The following is a 17,727-nucleotide window of genomic DNA, read 5'->3' on the forward strand; positions in this document are numbered from 1 at the left end:
TCCAGAGAAGTCAGAATACAGGGCGTCCACCAACTTCAAATTTCAGATAAATAGCAAACGTTCCTTTAAGGTAAGCATGTCCCATGTTGCAGTGTTTTATCTGCAAAGAAGGGAAACGGACCTTAGATGAATAACATCTTTTCCATCTTTAGGCTCAGCTGAGAGAAGGTCTCAGGTAGATCAATGCATAATTCACTATTTTGTTAGGAATTCCTCCCCAGCGAGGGTGGGGCGGGATCTTTCTGTCTCACGGGTTCTGTTTGTTATCTGTTTGCTAACTGGCCCGTTCCCATTTAAACTCCAGGCTGGCATTTGCCTGAGAAGTCTTCCTAACCTGTCAAATTCGCCTCTGTGTGTCAAGGGCTAGCTCTCAGCAAAGTGATACGCGGCACACAGGGAGAGAAACGTTGGAGAAAATAGCAAAACAGACAAAATTAATAACAACAGGTCTCCCTGGGTTTATCTTATTTGTGAGATTATCAGTTACTAAGTTTATCTTATTTGTAAGCTCTAAGATTTATGGTAACTTTCAAAGCGTTTTGGGTCACACCAAAGTGTCAAACAGAAAGACAGTGCTAGACACAACTTGCCACAGAATCTCTCCCTTTGCCATGGGGATAATACTTGATGAAGAACCTGCCTAATGACCTTGGGGAAGTCAGAGATAGGACAGCGTGACCTAGGAGCTGCCACACCGACTCTCTGGCTTCTCTTGTCCCCAAGCCACTTCAGTTGACATCAACTTTAATTTTATGAGTTCCCATACACACCGTGGTTATTTTAAGAACTCAAAAGAACCTAGTATGTCCCAGAACTTCTTAAGCGGTGATACCAATACATTTAACTATCAGAAACAGCCGAGGAGACTCGGCAGTGTAGTCAGTGCAGGGGTTGGGGATCTTTGTACCGCAGATGGAAATTTGACTCAGTCATTTAAGGTGGGCTCTTTGGCTAGAATGTATGACTTGGAAGACTATAATTTACTATTTTGGCCCCCAAAACTCAGTTTCTATAGGAACTTATTCTCAGGGTAGGATGGAGGGGGTTATTTTCAACCATTGTTTTAAACAAAAGTCATTTCACAGACCCTGGAAGGAGAGAGTAGGCCGCTATAGACCCTGGAAGGAGAGAGCAGGCCGCTATAGACCCTGGAAGGAGAAGGAAGGTCACTATAGACCCTGGAAGGAGAAGGAAGGTCACTATAGACCCTGGAAAGAGAGAGCAGGCTGCTATAGACCCTGGAAGGAGAAGGAAGGTCACTATAGACCCTGGAAGGAGAGATCAGGCCGCTTTGACAGCTTGGAATGGAATGAACTACAGTCTGGATGGGCACTTGGTTTTCTGGCCATTCTGCCCTTTAGTTCTTCCTTTGCCATTGAATTCTGCCTGAGGAATCCATGAAAGGAAATGACAACTCTTTCACACACACACACACACACACACACACACACACACACATTTAAAGCTTGTGCCTGGAGTAATGCATTTGTTTTGTTTACATTTAATACAACCAATTACTGCAAGTTGATCACAATAAAGTTTTTTTTTTTTTTTTTTTTTTTTTTTTTTTTTTTTTTTTTTTTGGTTTTTCGAGACAGGGTTTCTCTGTGGTTTTGGAGCCTGTCCTGGAACTAGCTCTTGTAGACCAGGCTGGTCTCGAACTCACAGAGATCCACCTGCCTCTGCCTCCCAAGTGCTGGGATTAAAGGCGTGCGCCACCACCGCCCGGCCACAATAAAGTTTTAACTGGCAGGTCAAGGTTGTCTGTGAAAGGGACAGTTTTCCAAAGTCAGCTCAGACAGATGTTTCCGAATGATCAGTGACCTACATGCATCTCCATGAGCAACTGACCAAAAGAGAGAAAACCGTTAACCATTCGTTCTGCTATAAAAACAGTTAAAAGAAACCACTTCCACTTCCCGGTTTTCAGCCCACACCACAGCTGTGGCAGTCTGGCTTCCACGCCCCCTCCACCTCCTGATAGAGTCCTGCACAGCTGCCACTGGCCACCTGAGAGCTGGGGTTTTGAGGGCTCGTCTTCCTCAATATTTACCGTGCTCCACGTCAGTGGGCTCCCGCCAACACTTTCCTGTTGACTCTCACAGAGCTCTTTCTTCCTTGTCGGCTTCCGTCTCTGGCTACTCCTTCTGTCCCACAGCCTGCCCCATAAACATAGGTGTCACCAGGGCTCATTCAGACTCTCCAACCTTTCCCGCTCACTGCTGTCACTCAGCATCTGCGCCAAGTCTCTGCCCATGTCTACTTCTTGGCTTTAGACCTAAAGCAGCCCCGTCGATGACGTCTGTCTTTGAATACTCTTTCATCTTCTTCCTTAATGATACCCTCTCTCCTCTTGCACCCTGATTTAGTTAGAAGCTTCCTTCTTGACCCCTCAGAAGCCCTTTCAAATCTCTTTTTATTCCCTTCTTCCAAAATCCATACCCAATACCTAACTCCCACCACGTCCCCTTCAGAGTGATGGCATCCGCTCCTGTTTCCTGCTCTCAGGCCACATCCTTATTATCAAGTCCCTTCTCAGTCTCCCGATCACCACTGGAGGTAACCTCTTTGCTAAAGGTTTCTTATCCAATCCATTCTCCATGATGACACCAAGATAACAATTGAAAACAAAGCTGGGATGGTGGTTCTCACCCATGGCTCTTCTTCACTTCTCCAAACTATGGGCCACAACTCCATCGTGTAACTGAGTATAGGGATCTCTCTCTCACACACACACACCAAAACAACAACAACAATAGCAAAAGGTTTCAGAGTACACAACAACCGAAATTAGCTCAAAATCAAATTCATAACGGCAGTGCTCTCACATGTTGCACCATGCAACTTTCCTGCGGGCCAAGTTCTGAACACACAACGTACACACTTTGAACTGTTAACGTCATCCTGCCACACAGTGCCAAAGGACATCTCCTCCGAAACACCCTGCTAAGACTTGAGACCGTTGCATACTATAAACTTCAGTGTTTTACTGTATATATAAGTATTCCGTTCAGCATAAAGCCTGAATTATGAGGAAAAGGTTATTTTTACTGGTTTCCTGCTGTCATTCCTCAGCATGTCAAATATCAGATTGGTGTATCTTTGAATTGGGTTGTATTAGATAAACAAGGAGAGCCATTTAATTGGCATAGAAATTTGCTTTTGTTCTTTTTTGTCATTGTTGGTTTTTTGAGACCGAGTTTCGCTGTGTGACAACTCTGGCTGCCCAGGAATTCGCTCTGTAGTTACTTTTGTTCTTAATAAGTGGCAGAACCACAATGTGCCCAAGAATAATTTTAACTATTTTTTTTTTATCATTTATTACCGGTAATGTTTGATTTGTATATTTATTGTATATAGGTGTATGCCTGGAGTTGTGAAAATTTTTCTTGGGCAAAATGTATTATAAGTGGGAAAAATTCAAGAAACTCAAGTTGTCCAGTAAATTTTTAAAATCAATGATTCACAGCCCTTATCAGTCTGTACCCAGAACAGGCTGATATGTAAAGCGTAGCCATTAGCTCTCTACCAAGGAAGGATTCCCACTGGCCATGCCCCATGCGACATAGGCATTTCCTATGCTCAACAATGAAGCACCACTCAGCCATAAAAAAAATGACATCTTGAAATCTGCAGGCAAATGGATGAAACTAGAATAAAACATCCTGAGTGAGGTAACCCAGACCCAGAAAGACAAATATAGTATGTACTCACTCATAAGTGACATACTATATTTACTCATATAGCAAAGGGTAACTAACAGTCCACAACCCCAGAGAAGCTACAACCCTCATCCAGAAACAGATGTAAGCAGATGCAGAGAGCTACAGCTGACCACTGGGCTGAGCTCCCAGAGTAGAGTCAAAGAGAGGACAGAGCGATAATATGAACAAAGGGGTTACAACCATGATGGGTAAACCCACAGAATGAGCTCACCCGAGCTGGTGGACGCTCACTGACCCGAGCTGGTGGACGCTCACTGACCCGAGCTAGTGGATGCTCACTGACTCCAGACTGATTACTGGGGAACCTGCACAGGACTGAAGGAGGCGTCCTGAATGCAGGTGACGACGGCGCGGCTTGGGCATTACGTGGATACATTGGCAGTGGGACCAGGATCTAACTCGAATGCATGAACTACTTTGTGGAGCCCACGCTCTATGGAGAGATACTTTGCTCAGCCTAGGCACGGGGTGAGGGTGGGAGGCTTGGTCCTGCCCCAAAGAGGTGATAACTTAGTTGACTTCCCAGGGGAGGGCTTACCCTCTTTGATGCCTGGATGGGGGGGTGGAAAGGGAGAGCAGGGAAAGTAGGAGGAGAGGATGGAGGGGGAACTGGAAAAAAAACACTAAAAATAGAGGAAGAAAAAGAAAAGAAATGAAAAAAAAAAGGAAAAAAAAAAGAATCTTTCTCAACTGGTGGTGGCTGCACACACCTTTAATCCCAGCACTCAGGAGGCAGAGGAAAGCCCATTTCTGAGATTGAGGCCTGCCTGATCTACAGAGTGAGTTCCAGGCCAGTCAGGGCTACACAGAGAAACCCTGTCAATAAAACAAAAAAACAAAACAAAAACAGCAACAAAAGAGTCTTTCTCTGCCGCAAGACATCTTATGAATCTTTATCAGTGAGATTAAGTGTCTATCCCTCTGGGAAGATTTAACAACAATTTTCTCAACTTTGACAGTCCGCAAATAAGACAAATCTCTCTTTAAACTGATGTCCCCCAGCTCTTGAAGGTGCCCCAGTTACACAGATGCTTTGCTTAGAGACTGGATAAACATTTATAGACCATAAATTTCTCCTTTTCTATGAACTGTAGAAATGGTGCTAAGACATCAGTATTTTGTTTGTTTTTTGTTTTTTTGTTTTTCGAGACAGGGTTTCTCTGTGTAGCCCTGGCTGTCCTGGAACTTCCTCTATAGACCAGGCTGTCCCGGAAACTCCCTCTGTAGACCAGGTTGTCCTGGAACTCCCTCTGTAGACCAGGCTGTCCCGGAAACTCCCTCTGTAGACCAGGTTGTCCTGGAACTCCCTCTGTAGACCAGGCTGTCCCGGAAACTCCCTCTATAGACCAGGCTGTCCTGGAACTCAGAGATCTACCCTACCTCTACCTCCCTGTGCTGGGATTAAAGGCATGCCCTGCCACAGCCCACCTAACTTTGGCCCTGAGTGTCTATCCTGGAACTCCCAGTCAGAGGCCTTTTAAACAGGAAGCCCATGGCCATCGTAGGAGCCCTGGACTTTCAGGATGAAGGGTCTACCTTCGTGAAAACCTTGTACAGGCAAGATCCGAATACCTTCCTTAGATTCTAAGTGCCTTAAAGATGTGAGTCATCTCTTGTATGTATCTATAGATCTCCAAAACAGCAGATAGCAAGGTAAAATTTAATTTTAGTTAAAAAAACAAACAAACAACAACAACAAAAAAAAACCTTAGCATGGGACTAGAGAGATGAGAGCTGACTGGGTGGGAAAAAAAAAAAGTGCTAGCTGCTCTCACGTGGACTTGAGTTCAATTCCCAATACCCACGGCAGGTGGCTCTCAACTGCCTTTAGTGCTAGTCCTCTGCGCTCAGGTGTGCAGGCCCCTCATACATAGTTAGTTAGAAATAAAAATAAGCCTTTGTAAGCCTCTCCTGTCCATGGGTGATGATTGGGAGGGTGAAACAGTGAAGTCCAGTTCACCTGCCAGTTACATGTGGTACCAAGATTGACTGACCATGTGCGTGGTGAGTGCGCAGATGGCAGTCTTCACTTTGCGTCCAGCCTCCTGGCTACTGGGCTCAGCACTCCCTGCTCCGTGGCCACCAGCATAGGGTAGTGGCCGTGATTGGCCGGTCACTGTGCCTCTGCTGAGGCTTGTCTCTGTGACTGCATGATGGGCATGAGAAGTCGCCACCCATTCTGACTAAGAGCATAGGCCTGCTACGAGGAGATTCTCACAGAGTCCTCTGACAGATTATGCCTGAAACATAAAGTAGTGTCCTTCATATTTTATTTTTTGTGATGAAGAACCACAAGAAAAATAAAATTTCACTGGGCCTGGTGGCACAGGCCTGTAACTCCAGCTACTTAGGAAGCTGATATAGGAGGATATCTCATTCAAGGTCAGCCTGGGCGACTTAGTGAGACATGTCTCATCAGACAACGTAAAAAGAGGAGTCTGGAGAGATGGCTCTGCGGTTTAGAGCACTTGCTGCTCTTACAGAAGACTGGAAGTTCAGTTCCCAGCTCCTATATGGTGGTTCACAAGTGCGACTCCAGGTCAGGTGTGTCGCTTCCGGTGTCCGAGGGCACCAGGCATCCATGTGGTATACATACATGCGTATGGACAAAACATATACACAAAATAAAATAAGTCTAGGACTTGCCTAGAGTGAACAAGGCCTTAGGTTCAGTCTTCATGCAAATACGCACATACACAGTGTTTGAATTATGTGGGCAATAAATTGAAAATAATTAATTAGCACTTTATTTATTTGCTTTCTCGAGAGCATCCCTAAAAGTCTCAGTTTAACAACAACAACAACAAAACGAAAACTAAAAGACCTGTCTTGGTGTAAGCGAACTTTGATGTTTAGTTTTGTTTATTTTTCCTTTGAGCCAGTCTTGTTATGTAGCCAGCTGGCCTGGAACTCATCTGTATTCCAGGTTGGCCTCAGACTTGCAGCAATCCTCCTGCCTCAGCCTCCTGGGTGTTGCGATTCCAGGACCACCACAGTCGGCAAAAAGACCTTTAAGAGATATTTCGCCTTCTAGCCATCATACCTGGCGTTTGCTTTCTAGAAGATTCGCTTCCCAGGTCCACAGGTCATACAGCACGGCAAATCTGTCCACACTGGCATGAGCCCAGCCCCAGAGCTGGCTGCTCTGTGACTGGCTATCCTCTTTGTGACCTGGGAAGAAGCCAGCGGGAATGGTTAGAGCCAGGCCATTCAAATGCTCTTTCTCTGAGAACCACAGATGATCAGCTCCACCTGAGGAGTAGATCTGAGCTGACGGGCGATGGGGTTCCCTGGAAGTCAACTGAGGGAGCCGCTTGTGAAGACCAGGCCTGGAGTCCACACTTGTTGCCTTCTGAGTCAATAGTAGTTCTGTTTTTACTTTCTAAATTTAAGATTAATTTTAGTAATTTCTATTTTTTTTTCCTTTTGGATATAGAACCTAACCATGTAGCCTTGGCTGGCCTAGAACTCGCCATGCAAACCAGGCTGACCTGAAACTCACAGAGATCCACCTACTTCTGCCTCCTGCGGGCCAAGTATGCACCGCCACCCCTAGCTCAGTCATTTTTTGTTATTGTGAGTCGAAGTCTTATGTAACTGAGGGTAAACGTCCGACCTTCCTAGCGCTACCAAACAAGCAGAGTCCTGGCAATCACAGACACATCCGCCATGCCCATGCTGTCTGTGCTGGGGATGAAGCCCAGGGCTTCCTGCATTCTTGGCAACTGTACCAACTAAACTGCATCCCAGTCTTTTAAAGAGTGTTTAGAAGTAAAACCAGTTGGTATAAAACCCATATAAAATGTCCCTGAATTCATAGCTTTAAAGGCAGATCATACACTTCTCCTTTTTCAAAAACTGGTCTCTGGGGTTTAGCAACTGAAATTGATGCACTATTTCTCTCTCTCTCTCTCTCTCTCTCTCTCTCTCTCTCTCTCTCTCTCTCTCTCTCCTCTCTCATGTGTGTGTGTGTGAGTGTGAGTGCACACACCAAAGATCAAGAGGTCACCCTAAAGTGCTGTTTCACAGGAGCCCCCACCTTTTGGGGATGTGTTTTGGGTTCTCTCCCTGGGACTTGAGTTTCACCATGTATATAAGCTGACTGCTGTCTCTGCCGCTTAGAACCGGTACTACAGGCTAGCTTTTGGGGGTGGGGAAGGGATGAAGTCATATCCTCAGAATCGAAAGGCAAGCACTTGTGCTGACTGAGCTGGCTCCCCAACCCTATTATTTTCATTAACGCTAACTATGTCAGAAATTTCCAGAGAGCCTTCTAAGACATCCCTTAATTATATTAATTGCCACGTTAAATCAGCAAAGTTAATCATCATCACCGTTTGGCAGCAATATTTTCTATTGGATTAGTGTTAGCGTCACTGCGAACATCATTATTGCTTCCACTTTATAAGAGGCCTGCTTCGGGAGAAAATACTAGAAGGCCAGAAACATCCAGGTGCCAACATGTGAGCTGAGTAATGACTGACTCCGTGATGGGAGTTTAGCAAGAGCCAGGCTCTGTCGAGGGTCCTCTCGGGCAGCAGAAAGCATTTCACAATGGGTGACTAAGCCCTAGTAGCAAGCTTCAGGGAAGGATGTGGTTAAATGTGTTTCGACCGAATTAAACTCTCAGCAGGCAGAAATAGTCACATCGGAGGATCAGTTAATATGGACAAACGTTGGATGTAGCATAACCAGTGAAAATGAAAGCTAAGAGCTAAAATGAAATGTTCTAGAATGTTCAGGGCCAGATTCACATATTCACGGTTGCAGGGATGACTGCCTAGTCGAGTTTGTTCAGTGTCAATATTAAATTAACTCTGCCTGGGATCTCAAAGCTGGCGGTCAAACTTCCTTCGAGAAGCGTGTTTGAACACAATGAAGGTGAACTATCTTCTCTCACAGTCTACACGCATTTGGACACAGCGCAAAAACTCCCCCTCCTGTACCCCAGTGTGTCTAGACATTCTTAGCTCCTTCCAAATGCAACAGGAAACCTCCTGGGAGCCATCCTTACCTTACCTACTTTTAAAATTGGAAATTTAGGTGGTGCCAAAAAGCAGCAAGAATAGTGATAAGGGTTGCTGGATTAGCCCAAGTCATGAGTCCTCCTTCTGGGGCTTCTCTGGCATTCTGTTAGCCAGATCCCCCGGCATGCCCATGGTTCCTGTTAGGAATCAATCCAGTGATGTCTCCTGCTTCTAAATGCAGTCTCCTCAGCGTCATTGGCTCAGGAGAAACGTCATTCATTGCACTTGCTTCCTTTGCTCTCCCCAGAGTCCTGTACCTCATCCCTTCTACCCAGCTCGTGATGAAGAATTTCCCTGGGTGACATGCAGTCTAACAAGTACAAGAATTACAGCTGATCCCTTAGAGAGCACGGCTCCATCACAAAGGAGAGTTGAACCCCACACAGGCACACACTTGGGTCAGGGGTAGTGTATGTTTACTCAAATTAAAAACTATTGTTCGGTCATTGATTTGTGTGTTTTTGTTTGTGTATCTGCTTGTTTTCAGTACTGGAACTCTACAATAGCCTTGTGTACAACAACTAAGTACTCTACCCTTGAGCTTCATCCCCAACCCTGGCCAGTTGATTTTTTTTTCTTTAATCTGTCTCCTTACTTTTTTCTTTCTCAATGTAATGGCTGGCAATGAGCAGCAGTTCTGACTCCAGCTCCTCCAGATCTTGCAAGGCGCTGTCATACATGACATACAGGCCAAACTGGTCCTGCGTGTGGACACAGCCAGCCTGCACGCTGTGGAAATCATCCTGGTTTTCAGCTTCCGAGAACTCCAGGAATTGCACGCTGTGGACCTGGAGAAAGAAGGCCAAACCCAAACCCCAAAGTTACTGCAAAAGGGAAAGTTATATTTTGTCCAGACCCAATGGCCCAGGCAGTGGGTTTCTCCTCCCACACAGCGGACTGCTGAGGCACAGCCAAAAGGGAAGAATCGAATTATATATATAAGCTTCTGTCAAACACTGCGGAACATTTGTTCACCACAAAGAATTCAAATATTTTTATCCCCCGCCCCGCCTTATGAGACCTTTATGTAAATGCTCTAATCCTCCCACCTGTAAAACTTGTTTACACAAAAGCCTGCTGCTTCCTTCTCATAATTTGAGACTTGAGTGACTGACCCCTCCCCACTTCCTTCATCAAAGACATTCATTTCCAGCGAATGGGGAAAAGACACAGTCACCTGCACTGGAACAAAACTCAAGTGAATTTGCCATCTAGACACACTTGCTCTTCCACTTTTATGACTAGCACATCCTTATGAACAAAAGTAAAGGTCTACTTTGTCAAGACGCTTTAGTTGGAGTAGCGCTCTCTTTCTCTGTGCCTCCGAACTACTTGTTTCTAACACACACACACACACTTACGAACAAAAACTGTTGGTAGGGAGAGGTTGTTCCTGAGGCACATAAAAGAGTTCGTTTTTCTAGTTAATTCTAGAGCAATTGGAACTGGGCACTTAGTGGTTCAGAATTTTGGTCGCCTTTGAAGTCAGGCTGCGACAGTGCACTACCAGGATCTTACCCCGGTTGAACCGCGCAGCTGCTCTTAGGCCACTAGCAAAATGGGAGGGGTAGGACATCACGATTTGGGAATAATGGGGTGCCTTTGAGAATAATGGAGCCTTTCTCAGTTTTCCCCACTGCTAGCTAAGCCCACCAAAAGCTGAAAAACTCTACAGTCACCAAAGTCACCCTGAGTCAGTGGCTTTCCAGGTCTTAGAAATCCAAACAATGAGATTCATGGATCACGGAATTTTAGTGGGGAACTTATTACAGAGCCACAGTGGGGGGGAGCCCCTTAAAAGGGAGAGGGAGAACGGCTTCCATAGAGCAGAGTAGGTCCCAGAAAACAGGCTATTATCTAGATGCTGGCCTGGGCTTTTTCAAGGCAAAAACCGGGGTGAGGGATAGGAAGAGAGATGAGCCAGTTGGTCCAGTTGGTCCAACCAGGTGCCCAGGTGCCTCTTCAGAGTCTCTGTCACTCACTTCTAGCTTTTAGGTGGAGGTGATATTTAGAAGATAATTTAGATACTATTTAGAAGAACTCGCTTCTGGCATTTCTGGCCTCCAGCAAGGACTTTCTCAGCCTTGGGTTGCTGCAGAATCTGATCATTTCCCATCTCCCGCTCATGTTCCCACACTACACTAATTGTGTGGAATAAGTAGCACCACGTAGGCGGGGCACGCTGGATTCATACACATTAGCTGTTAAAAACATTTTTCTTTTAACTCCGTGAGTTCTGGGTTGGAAGGGCTCAATGGGTAACACACTAACCAGCAAAGCCTGCTGGCCTGAGTTTGATCTCCACAATGTTAAAAAAGCCAGATGTAATGGCACACATCTGTATCCACAGGACACATCTGTAATTCCAGCTCTCCTACCTAGAGAGGAGGAGCAGAGAGAGAATTATCTGGAAGCTCGCAGGCCAGCTAGCCCGAGATAGCTGTACAGATGCAGAAACAAGAGGGACTGCCTTGAAGCAAGCTGAACAATGAGGATTCCTGAAAGCTCTCCCATGGTGTGCACGCATGCACACACACACACACACACACACACACACACTCAATTCATGTTTAGTTAAGTTCCAATAAAATGCATTAGCAATCTCATGTCTTAGTAATTTTCTGTGTTGGATAATGTCCTCCCAAATTCAGGGTTTCTCTGTGTATCTTTGGCTGTCCTGGAACAAGCTCGTGTAGACCAGGCTGGCTTTGAACTCACAGAGATCCACCTGCCTCTGCCTCCCGAGTGCTGGGATTAAAGGCGTGCGCCACCACCGCCCGGCACACCTGGAAATCTTTGAACAAGACTTTATTTGGAAACAAGGCCTTTACAGAAATAAAGTAAAAGAACATCCTACTGGGTTAGAGTGGGTTCTAATCCAACAAGTGGTGTCCTTATGAAAAGACAAAATCGGAGCTTGACACCAAGGGGAGAAGGCCCCAAAGCTTACAATAATTCATCTGTAAGTCAAGCAATGTCCAAGCGGCACACACCTGTAAACCCAGCTGTCCCAGAGGTGGAGACAGGAGGATCACAAGCCATGGGCCAACCTGACAAATTAGTGAGCTCTAGTCTCTAAATAAAACTCTAAAAGCTGGAGAGGAGAGCTACCGATGTGGAAACCTGTAAGCCGAGCTCATGTGAGGCCCTGGACTTGACTCCTAGTATCTCACACAAGAAAACGAGGAGGGAGAGGTGAAGGCAAGAGAGAGGAGAAGCAGGAAGAGGGGCAGATAGGGGGGAGGAGGGAGAAGGGCCAGAGAATGGCAAGAATTGCCCGAAACTACCAGAAGCTTGAAGAGGCTCAGAAGGCTCTCCTTTGGAGAAAGTGTGGTCCTGCCAACACCCTGGCTCCGGAGAGATGGTATCCAGAGCTATGGCGTCCATTTCTGCCATGAGCCACTCACTTTGCTGTGGCAGCCCCAGCAAATGATCACAACTGAGAAATACTTCAACTGCGTCACTGCTAGCGGAAAGTTCCTGAGACTCTCTGCATTGTTCTCTAAGGCATTATAAGCACAGCTGCAGAGGTGACTGGCCTGTCCCTGGTATTGCCTGGGTTGTGGCTCCATTACTCTCCTGCTTCCTTCCCTCACTTGTGAGTTTTTACGGTCCTATGAAGACCCTCTTTATAAAGGCTTTCTTTGTGGTTTAGAAAGTGGGTCCTGTCATATTGTTCTTGGAGGAGCGGCAGGAAAAGGAGGGCAGTAATTAGTGTCTGAGTAAGAAATAATATGACCTTTGGAATGATCCATGTGTGCTTAAAGTCTGGATAGTAACTGGGACCAAGGTAACTATTTGACAAATAAAGTAACTAGGAAAACTAGGGACCGTCATGTGTTTTACATCCTGTCCCGACTTACCCACGTGAGCTTTAGGTCTTCCTGTGACATAAGGGCACTGATCTGACTGATTTATACTTTCCTGAAGTATCCTGCATTAAGATAATATTAATAGTCATTCAGCCTAAGACCCCACTCAAAACTATTGGGCAAATGATAGACTTAATAGCTTCCATTTTTAAAACATTTTTAAAAACATTCTCTCTGTCCCTCCTTCCCTTCTTTCCCCTCCCTCCTTCCCTCCTTCTCTCTTCCACTTTCTCCTCCTCCCTCTCTGTGCACATGGGGGGGGATCAGAGGGCAGCTTGCAGGACTGACTGGGTTTTCTCCTTTTGTCATGTGAACTCCTAGGACCTAGCCCAGGTTGCCAGGCTTGGTGGTAAGCACCTTTACCCACAGAGCCGTCTCACTGGGACCAGGGGTCTTTTATAAAGAAGATCAAAGATATCTTTTGCTCACTTTTTCTCCTGTTCTATAAGTTATTATTGTAGACAGAAGTTTCTGTCTCACCTGGTCCCACAGCCCTCAGTTCCAAAGAAACACACAGGATCTTATATTAATTATAAACTGTTTGGCCTATTGCTTAGACTTACTACTCACTAGCTCTTATGACTTAAATTCACCCATAATTTTTGTCTATGTTTAGCCACACAGCTTGGTACATTATCTCAGGGAGGCATTCTCATCTTGCTTCCTCTGTGTCTGAGGCTGGTAACTGCTGACTGATCCTTTCCTCTTCCCGGAATTCTCCTAGTCTGGTAGCCCTGCCTCTACTTCCTGCCTGGCTGTTGGCCAATCAGTGTTTTATGAAACCAATATGAGTGACGAATCTTTACAGGGTGTAAGAGCATTGTCCCAGAGCGCATTATTGCTGCAGCGAATTGTCCTACATTTCAGCAGCACGATGCACCTCACAGAGCACTTCCATGCAGTCTTCTTATGCTCTAAACATTCTGTTATGAGTAGAGCCTTTCTTTGCAACTAAACATTAAATAAATATGAACATGTGACAGATAAAAATCCAGGTCTTGATGGGTGGTGGTGCATACCTTTAACCCAAGCACTCAGGAGTCAGAGTCAGGCAGATCTGAGTTCAAGGCCAGCCTGGTCTTCAGAGCTAATTCTAGGATGGCCAGGGCTACACAGAGAAATCCTGTCTCGAATAACAATGACAACAGAAAGTTTCAGGTTCCTTTTGTTACTTGAGCATCCAGGAAGCACCATCAACTTCCCACGTCCTGCATGAGATTCTGACCTTTCTCAGTCAAATCTCAATTGACAACGGCAACTCCAAACTTCTAGTGCTCAGGTCAAAACAACTTTGGAACTGCTCTTGACTTCTGGAAATCACTCTGGATGTATCTTTAACATACACTCACATGCTATTTAATGGCTTCTTTGCTGCATGACCACTGAAAAATGTGTCTGTCCAACTCTAGGTTGTATAGCCTACTACATATATGGTATAGTGTATTGGTTGTAGGCTGTAAAACTAGACAGTACGTTTCTATACTCAATGTGGTAGACAGTCATAATAGAATCATAAGCATTTGGATATCAGAATATCTAAACAGGTTTGTTTGTCAGCATCAAGCCACAAACATGGGCTACAGAGTCCCCATGCAACAGACACTTTCCATCTTATGAGAAAAACAGTCTTCTGAGGTCATTGTGTATGTGTAAAGGAGCTGCAGGCTGCATTCCTGCAGCCCTGGCTCTCGGCCGCCTGCTAGCTTTACCCCGTAATAACAACACACAAATTATATTAATTTAAACACTGCCTGACCCATTATATCTAGCCTCTTCTAGGCTAATTCTCACGTATTAATTTAGCCCATTTCTAATAATCTGTGTAGCACCACGAGGTACGCTTACCTGGAAAGATTCAGCATGTCTGACCTGGTAGCTAGCTGCATCACGTCTGTCCCTGAGAGGAGCTGCCCTGCGTCTGAGCTCATTTCTTCTTCCTCCCAGAATTCTGTTCTGTTACTCTGCCTATCTAATTTTCTGTTCTATCAGGGCCAAGGCAGTTTCTTTATTTAATCAATGACCTTCCTCCATCATGTATGATCCACCATTGGCTGAAATATGGTTATATGGTACATGAACATATGTTCAAAATCTACCATTTTTTAATTAGAGGTTTCATTTTTATTAAAATTTATTAAAATATTTATCTATTTATAATGTATACAATATTCTGTCTGTGTATATGTCTGCAGGCCAGAAGAGGGCACCAGACCTCATTACAGATGGTTGTGAGCCACCATGTGGTTGCCAGGAATTGAACTCAGGACCTTTGGAAGAGCAGGCAATGCTCTTAACCACTGAGCCATCTCTCCAGCCCCCTTGTGTGAATGGTTTGCCTACACATATGTATATGTACTCTGTGTGCCTGGTGCTAGTGGAGACCAGAAGAGGGTATCAGATCCGCTGGAACTGGAGTTACAGATGGTACAAGCCAGCATGTGGGTGCCGGGGACTGGACCCAGGGCCTCTACAAGAGCAACAAAAGCTCTTAGCCACTGAGCCATCTCTTTGGCCCCAGAATCTGTCATTGTTACCGACTGTTTGCTCAGACATATTGTCTCGGAGTTGATTAATGAAGCAGTCTCCGATTGTGGCTCATTGCAAAGCCCTGGAGTGCTGTCCCCAAACCAACACAATGAGCAGTGAGTGATGTGAAAGTCAAATTGCTTCAAGATTCTGTTTAAACCCTACAAGGAGATCAAGCTAAAAATCCTTGCCATGGCTCGCGAAGACAGGTAGAATCTTCCTCCACCTCTTAAGCCTCATTGCTTGCTGTTTTTCCCTTTGTCCACCCTGGTCACGCTGAACTTCTCAATGGCCCTGTGGTGGGTTGGACACAGCCTTGCTTGAGGCCTCTGCATTGACCTTCCCTCTGCTAGGCACTCCCCTAGTAAGTCAGATTGCTTCCTGAGTTCCTTCAGGTCTTCCCTCCCATAGTGCCTCCTTTGTAAGACTCTCCCCTTCACCTCCTCACCAGGGGCATCCACTGCCCACTCCACGTTCACCAGGAGCACCCACTGCCCACTCCACGTTCACCAGGGGCACCCACTGCCCACTCCACGTTCACCAGGGGCACCCACTGCCCACTCCACGTTCACTGGGAGCATCCACTGCCCACTCCACGTTCACCAGGAGCACCCACTGCCCACTCCATGTTCACCAGGGGCACCCACTGCCCACTCCACGTTCACTGGGAGCATCCACTGCCCACTCCACGTTCACTGGGAGAATCCACAGGAGACAAATACCGTCCTCCTCTGCTAACTGTAGGACTAGCATCTTGGAGCTTTGCAGTATGTCATTTCTGTTCTCCCATAAATGATAGGCATCAGACTAAAAACTCCACGTTCACCAGGGGCATCCACTGCCCACTCCATGTTCACTGAAGGCATCCACTGCCCACTCCAGCATGTTCGCTGGGGGCATCCACTGCCCATTCCACGTTCACGAGGGGCATCCACTGCCCATTCCACGTTCACCGGGGCCATCCACTACCCCACTCGAGTGCTCTCGGTTCTCCATTGCACCATCACAATCCTCAGGAGTCCACAAAGGCTACACTACCCCCATGGTCAAACAGCTCTAAAGCACAGTGACAGAAGTGAATTTCTCACTCATAGAGAGCCATTGCAGGACCAGCGGATCTCTGGGCTATAATCGCACTATAGCAGCAACCAAAGATGGCAATGTTTCCATCTTCCCATGTGACCATCGCCTTCTACTGACTGAAGCAGGGGAGGACAGCCAGAGGGTGTGGAACAGCTCCTAATGCTCTGGACTGACACTGATGCCTGCCGTTTCTGCTCACAGTTCAAAGGGAGTCACAGGCCCACTCACCTGCAAGAGCCAGGAAGTCTAGGGAAACTTTGGTGCCATCTCACCCTCTATATGATACATATTGCATGCTTTTTAATGTCTCTTGCTGTGTGGTAAGTTTCCTTATGGTGAGAACTTGTGCTAGTTCTGTGTGCTGCTATACCCCTGTGCCTAGAATAGAGCCTAGTTTAGCTATTTGTCAGCATACTTGTGGGAGGAAGGAAGGAAGCACTGGCTCACAGCCTTTGGGGACAGATAAGCCAACAGTGGGGCACAGCTCTGTGCTGAATCCTATAACGAGCTGACAAGCCATTAGATGAAGCCGTCATTCTACACAGAGATGTAAAGAAGGGTTTCCCAGAGAGATTTTAGGAATGGACTCTTGAGTCAGAATACACGTTTGCCAAGGAGAGAATGGGAGAGTGGCAGAGGAGCCCGGAGGCCTGGAAGGCTCTGTGTAGACAGAGGAGGGTCCGGCCCTACCTCATGGAGAGTCTAAAGGCAGCAGAGGGAAATGAGGTCGAAGAGTTTGGCAGGGCCCAGAATACGCTCAACCTTGTAAATGTCACCAAGAAACCCAGACTTCATCTTGTGAGGAAAAGGAAACTCATCAAGGACTTCCAGCAAAATAGCAAGCGTGTTTATATCTGGGCAGCCCCTGAGAAACTTGCAAAGCCAGAGGGAGGCATTCTCTTTAAAATCCTCCAGTTCCCATCGCCTTAGGAACTGGTCCCACGTCAAAGGAGAGCCAAGCCCCCAGTGGTCTGGCTCACTCTGTCTAGAGGCCTCACCTCCCACCACTTCCTCTCCTAAGCCTTCTGCTGCCCACACACCAAGTTGCAACACACCCTAAACTCACCGTGGGGCGTCAGGTTCCCATGACTGAGGAGCCACAGGCAAGGTTCTGAGGAGAAGCCTACTGTCTCTCAGGTGGGGCTTCTTCTACCCTGCCATGTTATGTAGGCTCATAAGACAACAAAGTGGCTCTGAGAGACCATAGAAGACTTCTTTGGCTAGCACAATTGTTAAGTAAACAATCACTAATATTAAAGCCCAAAACTTTCCTTGCGGGATTAAAACAGGGGCCAAACAAATGTGCTGGGGAGGAAGCGTCCATCTTAGGAGCTTGACCTATACCCAATAAACTCGCTTGTCTCATCCCAGCAGCTTCCTTCCTGGACTCGATGAGATGAACACAGTGGATTAGCATCTGTGCCCTTTCCCCCATCCCCAGGGCTGGATATCCTAATGTAAATATTTGGTCCTATTAAAGACCCGATAGAAGGT

At 46.3% G+C, this 17,727-nt stretch overlaps 1 protein-coding gene across 1 annotated transcript in view; it reads right to left on the bottom strand.

Moving 5' to 3' along the window:
• The window catches only part of LOC130869617 (uncharacterized), a 182,466-nt gene that overhangs the window by 100,471 nt on the left and 64,268 nt on the right, over positions 1 to 17,727 (bottom strand). Inside the window, exons 15-16 of the mRNA XM_057761918.1 lie at positions 9,348 to 9,540; positions 6,769 to 6,896 (exon numbers count right to left, since the gene is read on the bottom strand). Coding sequence (XP_057617901.1) covers positions 6,769 to 6,896; positions 9,348 to 9,540 — 321 coding nt within the window. The remainder of the gene's footprint in view (positions 1 to 6,768; positions 6,897 to 9,347; positions 9,541 to 17,727) is intronic.

The sequence above is a fragment of the Chionomys nivalis genome, chromosome 2 (genome assembly GCF_950005125.1).
Source record: "Chionomys nivalis chromosome 2, mChiNiv1.1, whole genome shotgun sequence".
NCBI lineage: Eukaryota > Metazoa > Chordata > Mammalia > Rodentia > Cricetidae > Chionomys > Chionomys nivalis.